This window comes from Pteropus medius, unplaced genomic scaffold (genome assembly GCF_902729225.1).
Source record: "Pteropus medius unplaced genomic scaffold, Ma_sr-lr_union100, whole genome shotgun sequence".
Classification (NCBI taxonomy): Eukaryota; Metazoa; Chordata; class Mammalia; order Chiroptera; family Pteropodidae; genus Pteropus; species Pteropus medius.
In genome coordinates this window covers 2,517,448-2,536,317 of record NW_024354550.1, presented here as the reverse complement: position 1 = coordinate 2,536,317, position 18,870 = coordinate 2,517,448, and the positions used below count along the sequence as shown (strand labels likewise).

At 37.1% G+C, this 18,870-nt stretch overlaps 1 protein-coding gene across 8 annotated transcripts in view; it reads left to right on the top strand.

Annotated features, from left to right (window-relative positions):
- The first annotated feature begins 4,154 nt into the window (after positions 1 to 4,154).
- USP25 (ubiquitin specific peptidase 25) overlaps positions 4,155 to 18,870 on the top strand; it is a 111,602-nt gene continuing 96,886 nt past the window's right edge. For 4 of the 8 annotated variants that reach the window (XM_039855101.1, XM_039855098.1, XM_039855099.1 and 1 more), the window contains exon 1: positions 4,155 to 4,631. In XM_039855101.1, coding sequence (XP_039711035.1) covers positions 4,587 to 4,631 — 45 coding nt within the window. In that variant the 5' untranslated portion in view covers positions 4,155 to 4,586. The remainder of the gene's footprint in view (positions 4,632 to 18,870) is intronic. The other 4 variants (XM_039855102.1, XM_039855100.1, XM_039855104.1 and 1 more) reach the window with 2 other exon arrangements.

Genomic DNA, 18,870 nt, shown 5'->3' with positions numbered 1-18,870 from the left:
AATTAAAGACATTTAGATATGAACTTTGTGTCTTTTTTGCTAAGAGAGAACACAAATAATCACCAAGGATCTGAAACTAGGGGTAAATAGAAATAACCAACAAGTCCTTTTGTATATAGTTCGATATATGAAACAGTGGAAACAGTTCCTTTTAGACTGTCAAATTTTGTAAACTGACCTACTTACTCTGCTTCTTGTCTTGTTTTCTTAGACGCAGAATATTCAATCCCATCTGACTAATTCTTGGTGCTCGTCTACTGGTTTTAACTTCTCGATAGATCACTGAAGCTTTAATAATAATAGTAGCAAAAATTTGCTCACATTTCTTATGTACTTACTTTTTGCTTTACAGTATTCTAATTACTATACATGTACTTAATCATTTAATCATTAAAATTAACCTATATTATTAGTCTCATTTTATAGATGACAGAACTAACTCAGAGAACATATACTAGTAAAAGTCATGTCAGAAAAAGAGAATATTCTCTAAATATTTAAATAAAGGGATACTTAATTAGCTATATAGGTAATGGAAGAGCTGAGAAGCCAAACAGGAACAGTGAGTTAAACCAGAGGTTAGCAATAACAAAAACTCATTATGACTCTGAATTTGGAGGGATGATGGAAGGAGGCAAGATTTCCAGCAGGACCTTGAACTAAGGTAGGCTAGTCTGGTGAGAGATAGAACCTCCAAAGGAGATGCCTCCCAAGGGGTGAGGGAAAAGGAGAAAGACAAATAGCCTGGCTTCTCCCTTCTTCTCAGCCCCCAGTATCATGCTTATGCCTCTCATTGGCCAAATCCATTCTGAAGCCAGTTGACCTGAGAGTGTGGAAAATGCAGGGATAGTCCTTGCTATGATTCAGAGCAAAGCAACAGAAGTGCAAAAAAATTTACCTGATAGCAATTAGGCAAGGATTGCGCAAAAGGCTTAAGAAAGTTGTTTAAGATCATAGAGCACTAGCAGTCTCGGGATTGTTCTTTGGGATTTGTATGTATGTACCTATCATGCGCTCTGAATACAGAAGACAGAATCTTGGGAAGCAACATTAGTTTCTGTAGTTTTTCTCTGTCCATATATGCCATAGAAAAATTTCAGGGAAGCAAGTTATTCATGCCAGAAATCTTCACTTTTGTGCTGGCTCCCAGTTGATAAAGTATAGCTTTTTCTCCATGCAGACCTTGCTTTTAAAGAATACCTTGCAAAAAAAAAAAAATAGTTCACTTTGGACTAGTTTCCTATTTAAGAACTCTTTCCAATTACAAAACTGTTGTAATTGGAAATGTCAATATTAGCAGAAAATGCAGAGGTATTATCCTCTAAAATGTTAATATATCTCTTACCAAATATAAGCAGCATCTGCAAACTAAGGAGAGAGGCCGCAGGAGAAGCCAACCATGCTGGCACCTTAGTTTTGGACTTCAATGCTCTAGAACTGTGAGAAAATAAATTTCTGTTGCTTATGCCACCCAGTCTGTGATATTTTTTATGTTTGCTCTAGCAAATTAAAAAAGCAATATTTAGAGACTCTCAAGGCACCAATTGATTTGCTGGAGATACTAATAATGATATGCTTTATCATGTAAAACAGTATGGCTGACACAACCACAAAATTGTCCAATTGGAATGAGAAGCTAAAGTTAGACATACACTGCAAAGCAAAATAAACCTATTTTCTCTCCTTCATGGCTGCCCACTGAATTCAGTAAGCATTTTGTTGTGTATGTATCAGGCAAATAGGACTCTTACAGATTCTAATCTTATGAACACTCTATCACTCAATTGTACCATTGTGACATCATAGAAAGCTCTTCTTTGAATAATTGCTTATGATTTCCTTATTAGTGTGTGTGTGTGGGGGGGGATTATCCCCAAATGTCAGTACACCTAAGGAAGGGAAACCGATTCTTATCCTTCTTGAATTAGATTCAAGAACTCACTCTTTGTCATGGAAATTGTTCAAATCTACATTATGAGTTAACGTTTCTCTCTTATTTGTGTCTTACAAATATGTTTAGCAACATATTAGATTTTGGGTGTCCAGAAATGGGTTTTTAAGCTCTTCCTAAACAAAGAGAAATGAATAGTCAGAATAGAAGGATATCAATTTTCTTGGTTTGCATACAAGTCACAATACTGAATATTGTTAGAAATATCATTTTGATCGAAAATAGAAAAATAGACTCATTAAAAACTAAATTTTACATTTTATATGAAATCTATCACTTTATGTGTTTACCTGAATGTCAACAATCCAGAGTAATGCAACAATATAGGAATTATTAATATCCTGAGGATATTGGGGGCTGAGAAATTCTATTGACTATACATACTAAGGCTGACTCATGAACAGCAAAACTGACATTAGGACAAATGAATTAGGATATCTGGAAATGGGTCTTATGTGAAAATTTATCTCAAATTCTCAAGTTTCCATCTTCTATTCATTCCAATTTACTCTTTCTAAAACAGAATGCCTATAAAAAAAACTTGAAATTTTCTTCTCAAAGTTCTACAAAACAACAGTTACGGTTAATTAATTGTGTAATTAAAAATTTTAACTCAGACTCATCACCAAATTCTTGAAACTAATTTTTAGTATCTGGCAACATTTTTTTATTTTTTTAACAACAGTACTAAATTTTTATGTTAAATTTAACTTTCTTAAATTCAAACGTCATGAACCAAGTTTTTTTTTTTTAATCTATAATACAGAGAAACATGAAGATGATACGTTGGAAAGAACTTTGGTCTATAAATGAGAAAAAATGGGTTCCAGTATGTCTTCTTTGACAAGTCACCCTCTTTGCGTCTCAGTGTTCTAATAAACAATTTGTGCATTTTAACGGACTGTTGCATTATCCCCCCAATCCTGTTTTTACAGCTATCTCACTATTTTTCAATTTCTTCTGGCAAAGATACATTATATCAATAAAATAAAATTTATAATTTGTCAAAATCAAAGGAGCAAAAAATATGAAGACTTGAGGGAAAGATCCGAAAGAGTGGTTAAAGACGTTTAAGGGGCAAAGACGGTTGTAAAGGTGCACAGATTTGTTACGAAGACTTAAGGATTACTTGATCCATGATTATTAACTAAAACCAGATGATATTTCAATGATTATTTACCAAGTTTGCTTTTCTTATAAACAGATTGAAAATTAAACCCAGATTTGCCTGTGTGTAGTGCATTTGTGTGTAGTACGCACTCATTATTTTGCCCCTCCCAACGCAGCACCTTCACCTCCTCTCCCCAGGTTAGCTCATGAAACTTAAGATATTTTTGAGGATAAAGATTACTTTCTCAATGTTTGGTTTCCTTCAGAATTCCATATATAGTCAAATATTCCATGCAGGGTGGTTAATGATAGTTTGACAACTGGGATATTAGAATTATGTAATGTCTAGGCAGTGACACTTTTATAATATTGTCTGTTGTATAGACCATATTTCATTTATATCGAATCTTCGGAAAATAAACCTTATTTCTCCAGAGCCTAGCAGTGACTGGCACTTGTATGAATGAATGAAATAGACGGAGAATGTCAATAATCATTTATGTAATGATTAGTTAAGCAGAAAAGTACATTCCAGCCTACAGACTTCTGACAGCCCTTTGCTTAAATCACTCTTGAGTTTTCCCTTCGGGCAAGTGTATTGCTTCTGAAATTCCTAGAAAGGCGAGGGCAGAGGACCACAGACAGCAAGGAGTCGGGGTTCTGGAGCCAAGGAGGTTTGGGAACTGGGCCTAGAGGGAAATGTCTTGTCTTGGAATAGTTCCGAGAGACGGTGATCTGACAAGTCGTGAGCACAGGAAGGAACGCAGCCCTTAGTTTCTGCTTGGAGTTTCGCGGACCAAGAGCTGACGTCGCGCAACCTGCCGCAGGGGCGGCTCTGAGGCGGGGCCTGCGGGGCGCGTCCTCTTGCCCCACCCCGGAGCAGTGGGCCCGCGCCAGGACGGGCGGGGCCGGAATTTGGGGGCGGGACCCAGAACCGGCCCCGCCCCTCCCTCCCCACCGCCCCGCCCCTCCCCGCCGCCGCGCGGGTCACAATGTAGGGTTAGGGCGGCCGGCGGGCGGGGCTCGGCGGGGGAGGAGCCTCCGGGTGGGGGCGGTGACGGCGGTTGGGGGAGGGGAGGGGAGGAGGACGCTAGGAGGGAGGAGGACAGCGCCATTCTGGCCCGCTGCTCTTTCCGCTCCCTCTCCCTTCCCCGCAGTGGCCCGTGAGCGCCAGCGAAGGACCGCGCGCGCGCGCGCGTGACGCGGCCCGGCTACTCGCGCCCTCCCGCGCTCCGGCGTCCGCCGACTGCCCATGGCCCGGGCCGCGGCGGGCCAGCAGTGCTGAGGCGGGCCGCGCGTAGTGGTGGGGTCGCCGCGGTGGCCCTCGCTGTCCGCGCCTCGCCGCCAGCCCGCGGTGCCCGCGCACGCTTGCCGCCATCGCCTTCGCGCCTGTCTGGCGGGGGCGCTGTCCTCCCCGGCGGTCCGCGCCGCTCCCTGGAGCTCGGCGGAGCGTGGCAGCCAGGGCCGGTGGAGGCGCGAGGAGCCGGACGCCGCCGCCTGTGTTGCTGCTGGCGCCTCGGGGGCCATGACCGTGGAGCAGAATGTGCTGCAGCAGAACGCGGCGCAGAAGGTGAGGCGAGCCGGCGAGCCGGCGTGGCACGGCCCCGCTTCTCCTTCCGACGTGCTGCTCGCACCCGCCTCGGCCTGGAGCTCCCCGGTCACCTCCGCCACCGCTCGGGCCTCCGCTGCCCCGGGCTTCCTCCCCCCGCCACCCACCGCCCCCACCCGTCTTTGGGAGCGTCGCGCCCCGTGCCAGGCTGCGTGTGGGAAGCTGGGTGTAGTTAGCGGGTTTCAGTCCACTTCCTTTTGCTGATTGTTTTCCTGTAACAGACGGTGCTGGGTATTTGTTGGAAGCGACCCTCACATTCCTACACTCCTCTATATGGCTTCTTAATTAAACTTAGGTTCCTCCTTAAGAAAAAAAAAGAAGAATCAGTTGTCATCCCTTCTGAATATAGTTTGTATTTCGAAGGCCTACTGTTTTGCAAAAGGGTCTCCTCCGTAATTAAATGGCCTGACTGGCAGGGCAGGTACATTTACCAGGTGGACTCTGTAGAAATAGAGGACTTGGTTGATTCCTTTTCCTGTTTCTCTTTGTTTCTTTTTCTTTTTCTTGTTTTATTTTTTTCTTTTCCTTTTTCGTTTCTTTTTTTCTGAATATAGAAACAACTGCTCAAGAAAGGAAACCTTTCTGTCCATGTTTATTCCAGGAATCTTTTGTCCCCTAAGTTTGACCTTGTTCCATCGTTCACCCTTTTACTCTTGCCTCAAGTCACACATTCAAATGGTCACTCAAGTGAAAAAAAAATCTATGTTTGTGACGCTTCAGATCTTTTATAGTGGGTAGTGAGAGATGCCCCTTTTATTTTAGATTTTGCTTTCAGAATCTCAAGTGCACTATCATGGCTTGCGCTGTATCCAGAAGAGTAGTTGGCTATGACTTACGTGTGTGTGTGTGTGTGTGTGTGTGTGTGTGTACACGCGCGCGCGCGCGCGCGGGGGCACGTGCAAAGCATCTGGGACAAAATGAAAACATTGCTTTAGTCGTGTTAGAATTATGGGGATAGCTAGGGTTTTCTGTGAGCAACTCTCAAAGCTGTGTTTAGTTTAACTGGCTGAGTAATGAATGCCCCACCCTGTTGTAGTTTGGGCGTAGTTATATACTACCTGTGCTTGGTTATAGAATAAGGCCTGCTGTCTTAAACTGGACTGTTTGTATATTCATAGCCTGCTAAGTTTTTGCTTTGAGATTATTTTTTAAATTTTATGATAGTATTTGAGGTCATCGAAGATGCTCAGGAGTTTTGGAAAGCAAGGATAGTGCATCGTTATTTTAGACCCTTTGAGACAGTTGTCTTGGAACTCGTGTGTTAGTTAACTGTTCCTGGTAAATTTAGAAGATTATTGCAAACTGCAATTTATTTACAGTGAAATAATTCTAGATTTAATAGTGGGAGTTTAGAACGGTTTATTTTCTAATCTCTGTTCTGTTTTGTATATCTTAAACTTTAGTTTTTGATGTTTGAGTATGTGATAAAGTGTTAATACTTAGAAGAGGATCTGGTGGTCATATGTATACTAAGTAATATTTAATAGGTTTCATGTCGTTTTTGTTTATAGTTCTTTTCAGTGTTGAATATTAAAGCCTGTTTCAAAGTGGGAATTGTAGCTAATGTTTTTTACATATCTTAAATTTGAACAATGGCAAGAAGTTTATGAGTGTTTTTTAATTGACTTTGACTTCTTTAGCATAGAATCAGATAATATAGATCTGCCTATTTTCAGGAATTTGTGCATAAAATTGTAGGATCAAGAATCAAATTACTGAAAGTGATCTTGGCCCTCAAGTTCAATTTCCTAATTTAATGAACTCTCTCCTTACGTAAAAGGAGTGGTTGTTAAAGTATTACCACTATGATGCTATTTTTAGTATGTGTCTGTTTGCTTTCTATATTATACTATTACTTTGTTACTCATATTAGAACTATTTTAAAAATATTTATATAGGTATAAATACTTTAAACCATCTACTTTGAATAAACTGATAGATTTAAATCCATCAAGCTAGTAACTAGGAAGTGGACTTCAAGCTAGTAACTAGGAAGTGAACATACTTTAGAAGAAACAAAAGTGAAACTTAGTTTTCACTTCAAAACTTTATGAAATATCAGTAAAACGAGAATTATCTAGTGTAGATTGCACAGGCAGAATTTTACTCTTTTCTGCTCTTGTAAAACTTTATGCTTTTGTATAACTTTAGTTTTATGTAAATGTATATTCTGGTGGTTAGAACAGTTTCCAACATTTTCAAGATTTTTTATTCCATAGGATGTATGATTAGTGGTAATCTTTATTAAAAAAAGCAACACAACACAAAACTTTCATAGGTTTTTTGTTTACCTACAAAGTATATTGTCACAATGTTATATAAGTCAAAGGGCTGTCTTTTTCTCTAATGTGTTCTTTGCTTGATTGCTAGTTTGGCTATGGCAGACAGTTATGAGATGTAGTAAAACTGCAAAGAGCTGCTTTTCTGAGGTTTAGATCATACAGGTGAGGTGGAGTTGGAGGCAGATGAGGTACAGTTAAATCCTGCCTTACATTTTTTCTTTAGCCTTTGTGCTTGGTATTTTCCTAAGTGTAGGATCCTTAGGTCTCAGAAATTTGATACATAGATTCGGGTCCCAAGTGAAGGTAGAAGCCTTCCTCCCAGGGACCAGATTTATTTATAGAGTGAAGTGAGCTGGATACTATTTACATTAAATGCATCCTTCTGAGCTGAGTAAAATGTAACATTCATAAAGGCAGGTATTTTGCCTATATTGTTTCACCCTAGGGCTTAGAACAATTGCTTACACATAGTAAGTTTCAGTAAATATTTGATGAATGAAATAATGAGTGAATGTTTTCTAAAATGAATGCAAATGCAATAATTTTTTTAGTTACCTAACTGAATTTCAAGATTTAACATTATTGAGAAGCAACAAAAGCTCGAAAATGGACAATTGTTGAAATAGATAGTGTAGTGAAAAGACAGTAGGATGTGGATTGGATCTAAATCACCTTTCGATGACCTTGGGCGAGTCATCAAATGTCTCTGAATCCTCTTTTAAAGCCTTAATGTTAGTATGATTAGACATGAGCAACTTTTTTTAGATCTGAGTGTTTAGTGGATATATAAGCATGCATTTATTACAAAGAGGGAGGATAACAAAAAATAAATAAATAAATAAAGCAATAATAGAGGATGAAGGCAGAAGGAATAATTATGGCAAGAGGTTAGGTGGAAAAGATGTCATAGGTTAACCAAATTAGAGTTAAATTTGAAGAAATAGTACAAACTGGGTTCAGGGTAAATTTCTTAAAGTAATGTAATGTTCTCTAAGTATCATCTAAAGTTATAAAAATACAATACAGCATTTCAAGGGAGAGTTAACATTGTATAAGTCATTGTAAACATTAAATAAAATGAATATTCTTTAGTACTAGGTAGTTGATTATCTCATTATTAGTATAAGACTTGGTTTGGGCAGAGAGGTAGGGATCCAGCTGCTTATTTACTTCTTATTCCTTCCTTTTTTCACCTAATTTTGATTTGTATACTAACATTGTATCTGGCTTCCTTAATGAATTCTTATCAGTTCTAATAAATATTTGATTTTCTTCAACATTGATATCTCTTTTTTATTCATTTACTATTTTATTGCTTTAGCTAAGATTACAGAATACTACTTGGATTAATGTTAGTTTCTGAGTATTGTTTCATTATGATAGAGAAATTTCCTTATAGTTCTAAGTTTTTAAAATGTTTTGAAATCAGATTTGGAATATTAGCTATCAAATGTCTCCTTTTTTTTGCAACAACTAATGTAATATTTTATATGTCAATAATAAGAATAATGATCGTAATATATAACACATGGAATATTTACTGTATACTTTAAGAAATTATGCTAAATTGTTTAATTTTTTTTTATTTAATCTTCCCAACCACTTTATTGATGAGCATTTTTTTTTTTCCTTCCATTCATGTCGTGATCGAGGAAACAGTAATAGAGAAGTTAAGAACTAAACCAACATTTTATTGTTGCTGTGTTTGTTGAGGGCGGGATTTAAACTCAGGGTCATGATGCTCAGGACTCTCTGCTCTTAACAATTATGCTATATTGCTTTCTGGCAAATCTCACTTAGTCTTCATACTTTCAAATTCATCATACTAAATTAGAATTTAGTATCTGTATTCTTAAATGAGATTAGTTATGTGGTTTGCTTTTGTGCATATAGGCTGTCAAGGTAAGGTTAGCTCATAAAATCGTTAGAAAGCTTTTTGTGTTTTCCTATGCTTTTGGAATTGTTTAGTGTGGGATTAGGTTAAACCATTCAAAATTGGTGGTATTTAACCATTTTTCATTGTTCCACCTAAGTACTTGTTGTTACTTTGAAAGTTTGATGAATGTAACTATACCAGGATGAACATTTTGTGTACAGCAAGATTTAGATAAGCTTTCCAAATTTTTGTTATCTTTTAGGGTCTCTACCTTTTCCAGGGTCAAGTTTAAGGATGTTTTATAGATTTAGATTTGATTTCAATTAGATTTTTGTATTCATTAGTCTGATCTTTTCTTTTAAATATGTGTATATAGATAAACCACTTTCTTATTCCTGTTTGTTTTGTTTTGTTCTCAGTAATTTTTGCCAGATGTTCATCTGTTTTGTTGGACTTTCCAAAATCTAGCTGTTTCATACATCTCTCTGTTCTGTCTTCTGATTTATTAATTTTTGCTTTTGTCTTCAGTAATTTCACCTTTCTATTCTCTCCAGTGGTTATTGTTGCTCTTTTTCACTTGAATTCATATGTAGTGAGTTTCCAATTATGTTTAATAATGAAAAGCATTTTGGACTGTAGATTATTTGATTTTGTTTTGGGTTTGACCTTATTTTTCTTTCATTACTTAAAAGATGTTTTTTGGTTTACTTCCTAGGGTGTTGCTTTTTGAAAATTGTTGATTTTTAGTTTTGATGCACTATTTAAAAATAATATAATTTGTAATAGTTTTAGAAAATTTTTAAGATTTTCTTATGACTAACTATATGAGGTTTTAATGAGCATATGAAAAGGATGTGTATTCTTTGAAGGTTATAGAGTTCTATATATATTAAATGAAGACTACAGTGTGATTTGAATATTTAATATTTCTTCTTTAATTCTTAAATTCTGAGAGATTTCCATATCTTTTAACATAATTTCATAAAATTTTCTTTGTATTTCTAATAGATCTAATCCAAGATCAGTATATTGCTGTTCTTTAGTAGGATTTCATCACTTAACATATATGGTGATAACTGATACATTTAATTTTCTTATTGTCCTCTGGGTTTCCATTTATTAGTCATGTTTTCACCATTCAAGTTTGGTGGATTGATCAAGTTTTCATTGTATCACCTCCCCGACCCTTGCCTGTATATCCTATAATGATTTGGAAATATTCTCATTTTGCTTTTTAAATTTTGAACAAATATATCTAAACATATATTTTTCTTAGAGTGTCAGAAATTAATAATTAGCTTTACCTCCTCCTATGCCACCAATAAGAAGACTTTTTAGCATATTTTTATTTACAGCACTCCTGATTTTATTGGAATAATATAGAATTGTAATTCTAAGTGATGCCATTTTAAATTTCTTAAGGTATATCTTACATCAAAAATATTACAAATAGTTGTGTTACGGATACATTAGTAGCTAATTAGTTTTTAAAAATTAGATATTTACTTTTAACTATGTCTTTCTATATAGTATAATACTATTTGATGTTACTCTACCTTTTTTTTTTTGGTAGTGATTGCTTCTTTGGTTTTAGAATCCAGAAATTTTGTGTGTGTGTGTGTATGTGTGTGTGTGTGTGTGTGTGAGAGAGAGAGAGAGAGAGAGAGAGAGAGCGAGCTGCCTAGAATTTTGATATGAAAATTTTAGTGTTCTTCTCAGGAAAACAATTTATTTTAAAATTATTGTTTCTATTCTTTTTTTCACCTTCTGTACCAACATTATTTGAATATTAGAATATCATTTACCTTTCTTCCTTCAAATTTTATTTTGTACTTTTTCTTTTTGTTCTATATGTTCAAGAAACTTTTTAGTTTTATTGTCCAGATTATTATTTTTGTAATGTCAATTTTATATTTACTACCTCCGTAGGTGGTCAGATAATTTTTTGGGAGGCGATTGTTTAAATAATATACACTTATAATTGGTTCTAAAGTGCGCACAGAATTGAATTAATCATATACACTGGTTCATGATGAGCTGTATATGCAAATTTTTTTACTTATGAAATTGTTTATAACTTTTAATAAATGCACGTGAACACACGACTTAAAGCTAGAACTTTGAAAGTAACCTATATGTAATCATATAGTCCCCTCAACCCATCCCTCTGTTTTCATTAGAAATTTTAATCATCCTGAATCCTGTGTTCATTCTCCCTTTGATTTCCTTTTTTTGCATCTCTTTGAGTTCCTAAAGGTATATATTTTTCATTTTAGTGCTGTTAAATTTACAACTTTTCCCAACCTCGATGAATAAAAGATATTCACCTGTCTTTTTATTAGTATTATTTATTATTTATGCCTATAGCACCTGGTCTTCCTAGGTGGTCTCCCATCTAAGTACTAACAAGGCCCGACCCTGCTTAGCTTCCAAGAAAAGACATCAGGCTTGTTCAGGATGGCATGGCTGTAGACCATGGACCATGGCTTAACTGGGGCACAAACCCAGGACCTTCTGCATGTAAAGCAGACATGCTAACTGCTACACTATGGAACCATGTCTTCGTCTGTCTTTTCTATTAAGAGTTTTAAAGTTATGTTTGCAACATTTAGACCTTATTTCATCTGTACTTAATATATGTGCCTGGTATGAGGTAGGGATCTAATTAATTTTTAGTATGTATTTGATTTTTTTTGTTGATAATTCTACATTATTGAAAAGTTAATGCTCTCTCCCACTGAACTGACATGCCATCTCTGTCATTTACAAAAGCTTTATGTAAAATGCTATTTTTTCCCTGTGCACTCTTCTGTTGCATCACTAATTTTGTGAATACCATCCTGTCTTCATTACTGTAGCTTCATAATAATCTCTAGTACTGGAAAATTAAGTTTGCTTCTCTTCTTTCAAGGTGTCATGGCACTTTATTCTTGAAATTTTAGAATAATCACACCAAGTTCTCTGAGAAACTCCTGTTTGAGGTTTTTTGGTGTTTTTTTTTTAAATTGATTTCCTTGAATCTAAAGACGAATTTGGGATCAGTAACACCTTTATGATATTAAGTCCTATCCATGAACAAGGGATACTTCTTTTATTAGGTCTTCTTTAATTTTTCTCATTTAATTTATAATTTTAACTGTAGAATTCTTACACATCATTTGTTCTAGCTAGTTGATAATTTCTGATAACAATTATATGTGGTACTTTAAAATATTTATTTGTTATTGGTGTGTACAAATGCAACTGGCTTTTATATATTGACCTTATATCCAGCCACCTTGCTAAGCTTTTCTATTTTAATACTTCTCTAGAGATAATTTTGGATATTCTGTTTAAAAGATCATAACATGAAAAAGCCATGATGGTTTACTAATTTATTTAAATTTTATGCCTGTAATTACATTTTTTTCTTGTACTAGGTAAGACCTATAATAAATGTTGATTAGGAGCGATAATAGTGGATATCGTTGTTTTATTGCTGATTTTAACGGACAGTTCCCTATTGGTACCTAATGCACTTCTATAGTATTTATATGTCTTACTTGTACAAACTTATAAAGACGATTCTGTTTCTAAAGAACTAAAGGACATAGTGTTATTTTACATTTTAATGCAGGATGTGCTTTTTCCTTTGAGTCCAGGTGACTCTTATAAAAGTTTTCAGTCCAGGAATCCTGGGGAAGAAGGTAGTGTCATCCTAGGTCTTTTCTTTTAGTGTCATGTATGTGTGAAAGATTTTTTTTTATGCATGTATGAAACATAACTTATGAAAACTTATGTATACCTTAATGAAATATAATAAGGTTAGTACCCTTCGTACCACCCTGGATATGAAATAGAATATCTTATTCTAGAAGTTTCCTTTGTGCCTCACCCGCATTGTCCCTTCACTCCGCATCCCACTAGCTGCTATCTTGACTTTTCAAAGTTAATGTGATTGTGGTATAATTTACAAAAAATAAAATGAAAACACCCATTTAAAGTGTGTAATTAGATGAATTTGGGCAAATAGGACAGTTCTTACTTCAAAAGATTCCCTTGTGTCACCTTTCCCATTTAGTATCCCCACTTTTCCTCCTCCAAGTAACTATTGATCTGATTTCTATCACTATCGATCAGTTTTGGCTGTTTTAGGTCTTCACATAAGTGCAAACATAATTTTTTTTTTTTTTGCATTTGCTGTTTTTTGCTCAATAACATGTTTTTGAGATTCAGCCATGTTGTTGCAGGTATTAGTTTCTTTTCATTGCTGAGTAATCTCTTATTATATAAATATTCCAAAATCTCTGTAATATGTACCTGTTGGTGAACTTTTGAGTTGTTTCTAGTTTGTGGGTCTTATGAATAATGTTGCCTATGTATATTTGTAAGCAGGTCTTTCAGTAGACATATTTGCTTTTCTCTTGGGCAATTACTTAGGTATAGAATTGTTACAAGATATTGCTGAATGGTTATTCAAAGTGGCTGCGCAATTCTATGAGAGTCCCAGTTCCTCATTTTTGTTAACATTTAGTATTGTCAATTTTTATGTTGCAGCTATTTTTAGTCAGTATGTTGTGGTACTTCATTGTGGTATTAATTTGTATTTCCCTAATGACTAATAGTTTTGAACATTTTTTTTCATGTGCTTACTAGCCATTTTAGGATGATTTTAGAATTTTGCTTCTTCTTATATATTATCCAGTTTTATATTCTCAGAAGATCAGCAATAACAATAACAATTCTTCCAAGTCTGAAAATGACTAAAACATTAAAGATGTTCCTGGAGGTAAAACGTTTGAGGAGCAAGTACTAATATGCTCACAAAACAAAGTGAAAATGCACAATTTTCTCTTCATTTTTTTTTAACACCTGATAAAAAGGCTCACTGCTGAAGAATGAAAGCCTTTTACTTATTTATTTTAAATTAATTAATTTTTTATGGTGACACTGGTTAACGAAATCCAATAAGTTTCAGCTATACACTTTAACAGTAAGGCATATGTATATTTACACTGTGTTCACATCTCATAGTTAGATTTCTTTCTGTCACCACATATTTGACCCCCTTTACCTGGTCTACCTCCTCCCTCCCCCACTCCCTACCGTCTAGTAACCACTAGTGCCCTTTACTTATTAATGCCTCAAACTAACATTAAATTAATCTCTTTAAAAATCAATGGCACACACAAGAGAAAGCTTTTTATGATGTATATTTTGTTCCATTGGGTACATAATACTTCCACATTGTCGTTGCTTTGGAAGTTTGGGTGGGATGAACTGTGGAATTGGGTGACTGACAGGCAATAGGGCAGCAAAAGACTTTTCTTAAAGTTTTTGGTCCATGTGAGAGCAAGAAAGAAGAAGAACCTGTTTTGAATTGGAACAGAAAACGCCATATTTCTTGGAGTTTTGTAGGTGCTTTTCATCCTGGAAGTGGGTCAAGTGATGGTGAGCTGCACTAGGCCTGAGGGTAGGATTGGCTGAAGAGCTGAAGGAGCTAGGTCCTCTGGGACTCATCAAGAAGGCCTCTGAAGTCTTCCCATAGGCCTTAGAGAAAGATTTTGGGGCGGGGCAGGGCAGGGCTGAGGAAAGGGATCGAAAGGAAACTGACAGCAGTCCTATGCCTCAGGTTTAATTTCCCAGTTTTTAGAGGGAAGAAGCAGCTCTCTGCACAGGCCTCCTGGGATCAGTGGACACTCTGCCTATTCTGGTTGCACCATACAGATTCTCAGAACTGACTTCCAGGCTTCTTTACCAGTGGGGCCAGGACTTCAAGTAAGTGAAAACTGTAGAACTAACAGAACTAACAATATTTCTATCCTTGCTGGTGGTATCAGAGGGAGGGCACCATGCATCTGAGCATGTCGGGCTATGCCTGGAGAGATGAAGGCAGCGTATGAGATGGCTAGGGTTACCTCTGGTTTCTGTGGTATCCCCTGCATAGGGGGCCAAGGCTTCTGGGGACTTGGGGATCAGAGAAACCCCCTCATGGCATGAGGTACTTGTGAGGAGGTGTGGTCCTAGGGCTGGTGAACATTTATTTGTATTATTTATATTACTCTTGGCCATCTTGGGGTTAGCTCAGGCAAACTCTAGCCTCAAGGTCTGCAGTTTTCAGATTCTTCTGCAGTTTTCAAATCCCTTCTATACATTCTTGGCTGTGCACATGATATCAAGGATCCTTCATACCCCCTGCACTGCCTGGAGAGCAGGTCTTTAAGAGAGCTCTCTGGGTTTAATATGCAAAAGGGGGGGGCTGGCTGTCAGCACCTCTGTTTCTGCTTTTCCTCGTGTCTTAATGTCTCAGGGAACTGTTCAGGATGTGAAGGGAAGCTAGACTGTGGGAGGGGTAGTAGGTAGGCAGGGAGTGTGGTGGGGAGGGACTGGGAACCTGCTGCCTTCACTTTTTCCTTAATGATTATCTTTATATCTTCTAAAGATATATTTTATATCTTGCTATTGAATTGTAGGAATTTATATATTTTGAAAATGTCTTATTATAAATACATTTTTCTCTCAGTATGTAGCTTATTTTCATTTTCTTGTCAGTTTCTGTGATGTCGAAGTATGTTAACATTGATAGTTTATTATACCATTTTTTCTTTTGATGTGTTCTAACCTAATTTTTTTGAACCTTAGTCTACACAAGATTTTTTTCTGTTTTTTTTTTTTTCTAAAATGTTATATTATTTTAGCTTTTATGTTTAGGTGATCTATGTGGAGTTTTTTTGTGTGTGTGTTCATAGGTGCCAGAGTCAAAGTTCATATTCTGTTGTAGTTAATTTTACTTCTGTATACCCCAGAACTTAACCATCCTACTGTTGATAAACTGGTTGTTTTTTTTGTATGTTTATGGACCATCGAGAAATATTTGTTTCTCTTGTTTGTTTTTCTTTTTAAATTTTATTTATTTATTTATTAATAGTGTTTTTATTTTTCAGTTACAGTTGGCATGCAATATTATGTTAGTTTTAGGTGTACAACCTAGTGATTAGACATTTCTATATCTTATGAAATGATCACCCCAATAAATCTGTTATTCATCTGACACCATACAGTTATTACAATATTATTAACTGTATTACTTATGCAGTAATTTACATCTCCATGACTGTTTTGTAACTATGAATTTGTACTCCTTAATCTCTTCCCCTTTTTAACCCACCCCCCCAATCTGCCTTTTATCCAGCAACCCTCAAAATGTTCTCTGTATCTATGAGTTTGTTCGTTTTGTTTGTCCCTTTATTTTGTTCTTTAGATTCTACACCTAAATGAAATCATATGGCATTTGTCTTTATGTGTCTTATACCATTCAGCATAACACTCTCTAGGTCCATCCATGTTGTTGCAGATGGCAAGATTTCATTCATTTTTATGGCTGATTATATTCCATTGTATATATGTACCATCTCTTCTTTATCTATTCATCCATTGATGGACACCAGATTTCCTTCATATTTTAACTTTTATAAATAATGCTGTAAATAACATATGGATTCACATGACTCTTCAAAGTAGTGTTTTGGGTTTGTTTGAATAAATACCCAGAAGTTGGGTTACTGGGTTTTTCTTTGTCTCTTTTTATAGCCTTTGTTTTAAAGTCTATTTTGTCTGCTATAGTGTTGCATCTCTAGTTTTTTTTTTTCCATTTCAATTTTCATAAAGTATCTTTTTCCATCCCTTTAACTTTAATCTGTGTGTGTCTTTCAATATGAAATGATTCCCTTGTAGGCAGCATAGGTAGGGATCTTATTTTCTTATCTGTTCAGCCACAATATCATTTGATTAGATCATTTAATCCATTTATATTTTAAGTAATTGTTGATATATAGTTATTGCCACTTTCTTAGTCATATTTTTCATCTTTTTTGTTCTTCTAAAAGAATTCCCTCTAACATTTCTTGTTATACTGGTTTGGTGTTGAACTTCTTTAGCTTTTTTGCTTCTTTGTTTATTTGGGAAGCTCTTTGTCCTTCCATTCTAAATGATAGCTTTGCTGGGTAGAGTAATCTTGGTTGTAGGTCCATGCTGTTCATCACTTTGAATATTTACGTCAGTCCCTTCTAGCCTGCAAAGTTTCTGTTTAGAAATCAACTGACAGTTTTATGGGAGCTCCCTGGTAAATAACCAACTGCATTTCTCTTGCTGCTTTTAAGATTTTCTTTGTCTTTACCTTTTGACATCCTTATGATAATGTCTCTTGGCGTGGGCCTCTATGGCTTAATTTTGTATGAGACTCTACACTCCCTGGCTTGTATGTCTATTTCCTTCACCAGGTTAGAGAAATTTTCCATCATTATTTCTTCAAGTAGGTTTTCAATTCCTTGCTGGCTCTCTCTGCTTTCTGATACTTCTGTGATGCAAATGTTGGCACACTTGATGTTGTCCTAGAGGCTCCTTAAACTGCCCTCATTTTTTTTTTGGATTCTTTTTTCTTGTTGCTGTTCTGATGTTTTCTGCTACCTTCTAAATTGCCGATTTGATCCTCTACTTCATCTAATCTACTGTTGTTTCCCTGTAATGTGTTTTGCATTTCAGTTATTTTTCATTTCTGACATGTTCTTTTATATGTTTTCTATCTCCATTTTTAAGTTTTCTTTGTTAAAGCTCTCACTGAGTTCATCTACTCTTTCCCTAAGTTCATTGAGCATCCTTATGACCAGTGTTTGGAATGCCGCATCTGGTAGATTGCTTGTCTCCATTTTGTTTAGTTCTTTTTCTGGAGCTTTGTTCTGTTCTTTTATCTGAGACATGTTTCTTTGTCTCCCTATTTTGGCTGCCTCCCTATGTTTGTTTCTGTGTATTAGTTACTGCTATGTCTCTCGTCTTGTTAGTGTGGCCTTATGTAGTAGGTGTCCTCTGGGGCCCAGAAGTACGGTCTTTCCTTGTCATCTGGCCAGATGTTCCAAGTGTGTCCTTTGTATGGGTTATGTGTGCCCTTTTTTTGTATTTGAGTCTTGGTTGCTATTTACACATCAATGGTAGGGACTGACCCTCAGGCTGATTAGTTGTGAGGACTGGCTGGTGAGGGGCTGACCTTACAGACCAAGATTCACTTTTTCAGAACTCTGGTGTCTTCCCAGTCTGCTCTTTGGGTTTGTCATTCTCAGATGGAGCTCCAGCTCATTCTAAAGCCAACCATTGCACATGCTGGCCCCAGGGACCTCTTGGAGGGGCCATGCCACAGGCCAAGTTCAGCCACAGCTTGTTCCCTGCCTATGGTCACCTGTTACAAGCTACCAAGCAATCCGCAGGTGACCGCCACCTGCACTGAGCTTGGAGGTGCCTCCAGAGGCCAAGCTGTGAATCAGGGCTGGCTGTTGCTAGTACCAGGCTTGGGGCTGCTCAACAAGAGATACAGGGCACACTGAGGCCAGATGCTACTTATTTAGAGTTTGTGAACCTTTGAGAGAAAGTCCATAGCATGAGCTGAGACAGGCTTATTTATATGGAAAAGTCACTGGAAACAGCTTTTGGGGGGTTGGGGGGGGGGCACAAGTTGAGTGGAATGGGGTCTCAGGGAATCACCTAGGCAGGGCAAACAATGTTAACCAGTTTAATGGAGACTCGGATATGGTGGCCACCTGTGTCTTTTGTCTGTCAGCAAAGAAACAGTAGATTCTGCCAGCATTTCTGTCTGGGAGAAGAAGCTGCCCCTCCAGCCCTCATCCTGAAGCCAGACGACTCAGTTTTTTCTCATATGTCCCTGGTGCCCGTTGAGCTGCTGCCCCAGTGCTGGAACTCAGAGCGAGTGAGTCCATCAGTGAGTAAGTCCATGCTTGGACCCTTTATGTGAAACACCTGGAACTCTGGCAGCCATCCATCTCACTCAGCCATAATCTCCACTGGTTTTCACAGCCAAAAGTTATGGGGATTTCTCTTCCTAGCACTGGAACTCTGGGCTGGGGAGTCTGATGTGGGGCTGAGACCCCTCACTCCTCTGGAGGGACTTCCACAACCAAGATATTCCTCCCAGTTTTTAACCACCAAACACAGGTGTGGGACTAGCCTATTTCAAGTCTCTACCAGTCTTGAGGTGGCTTCTTCTATATATCTTTGG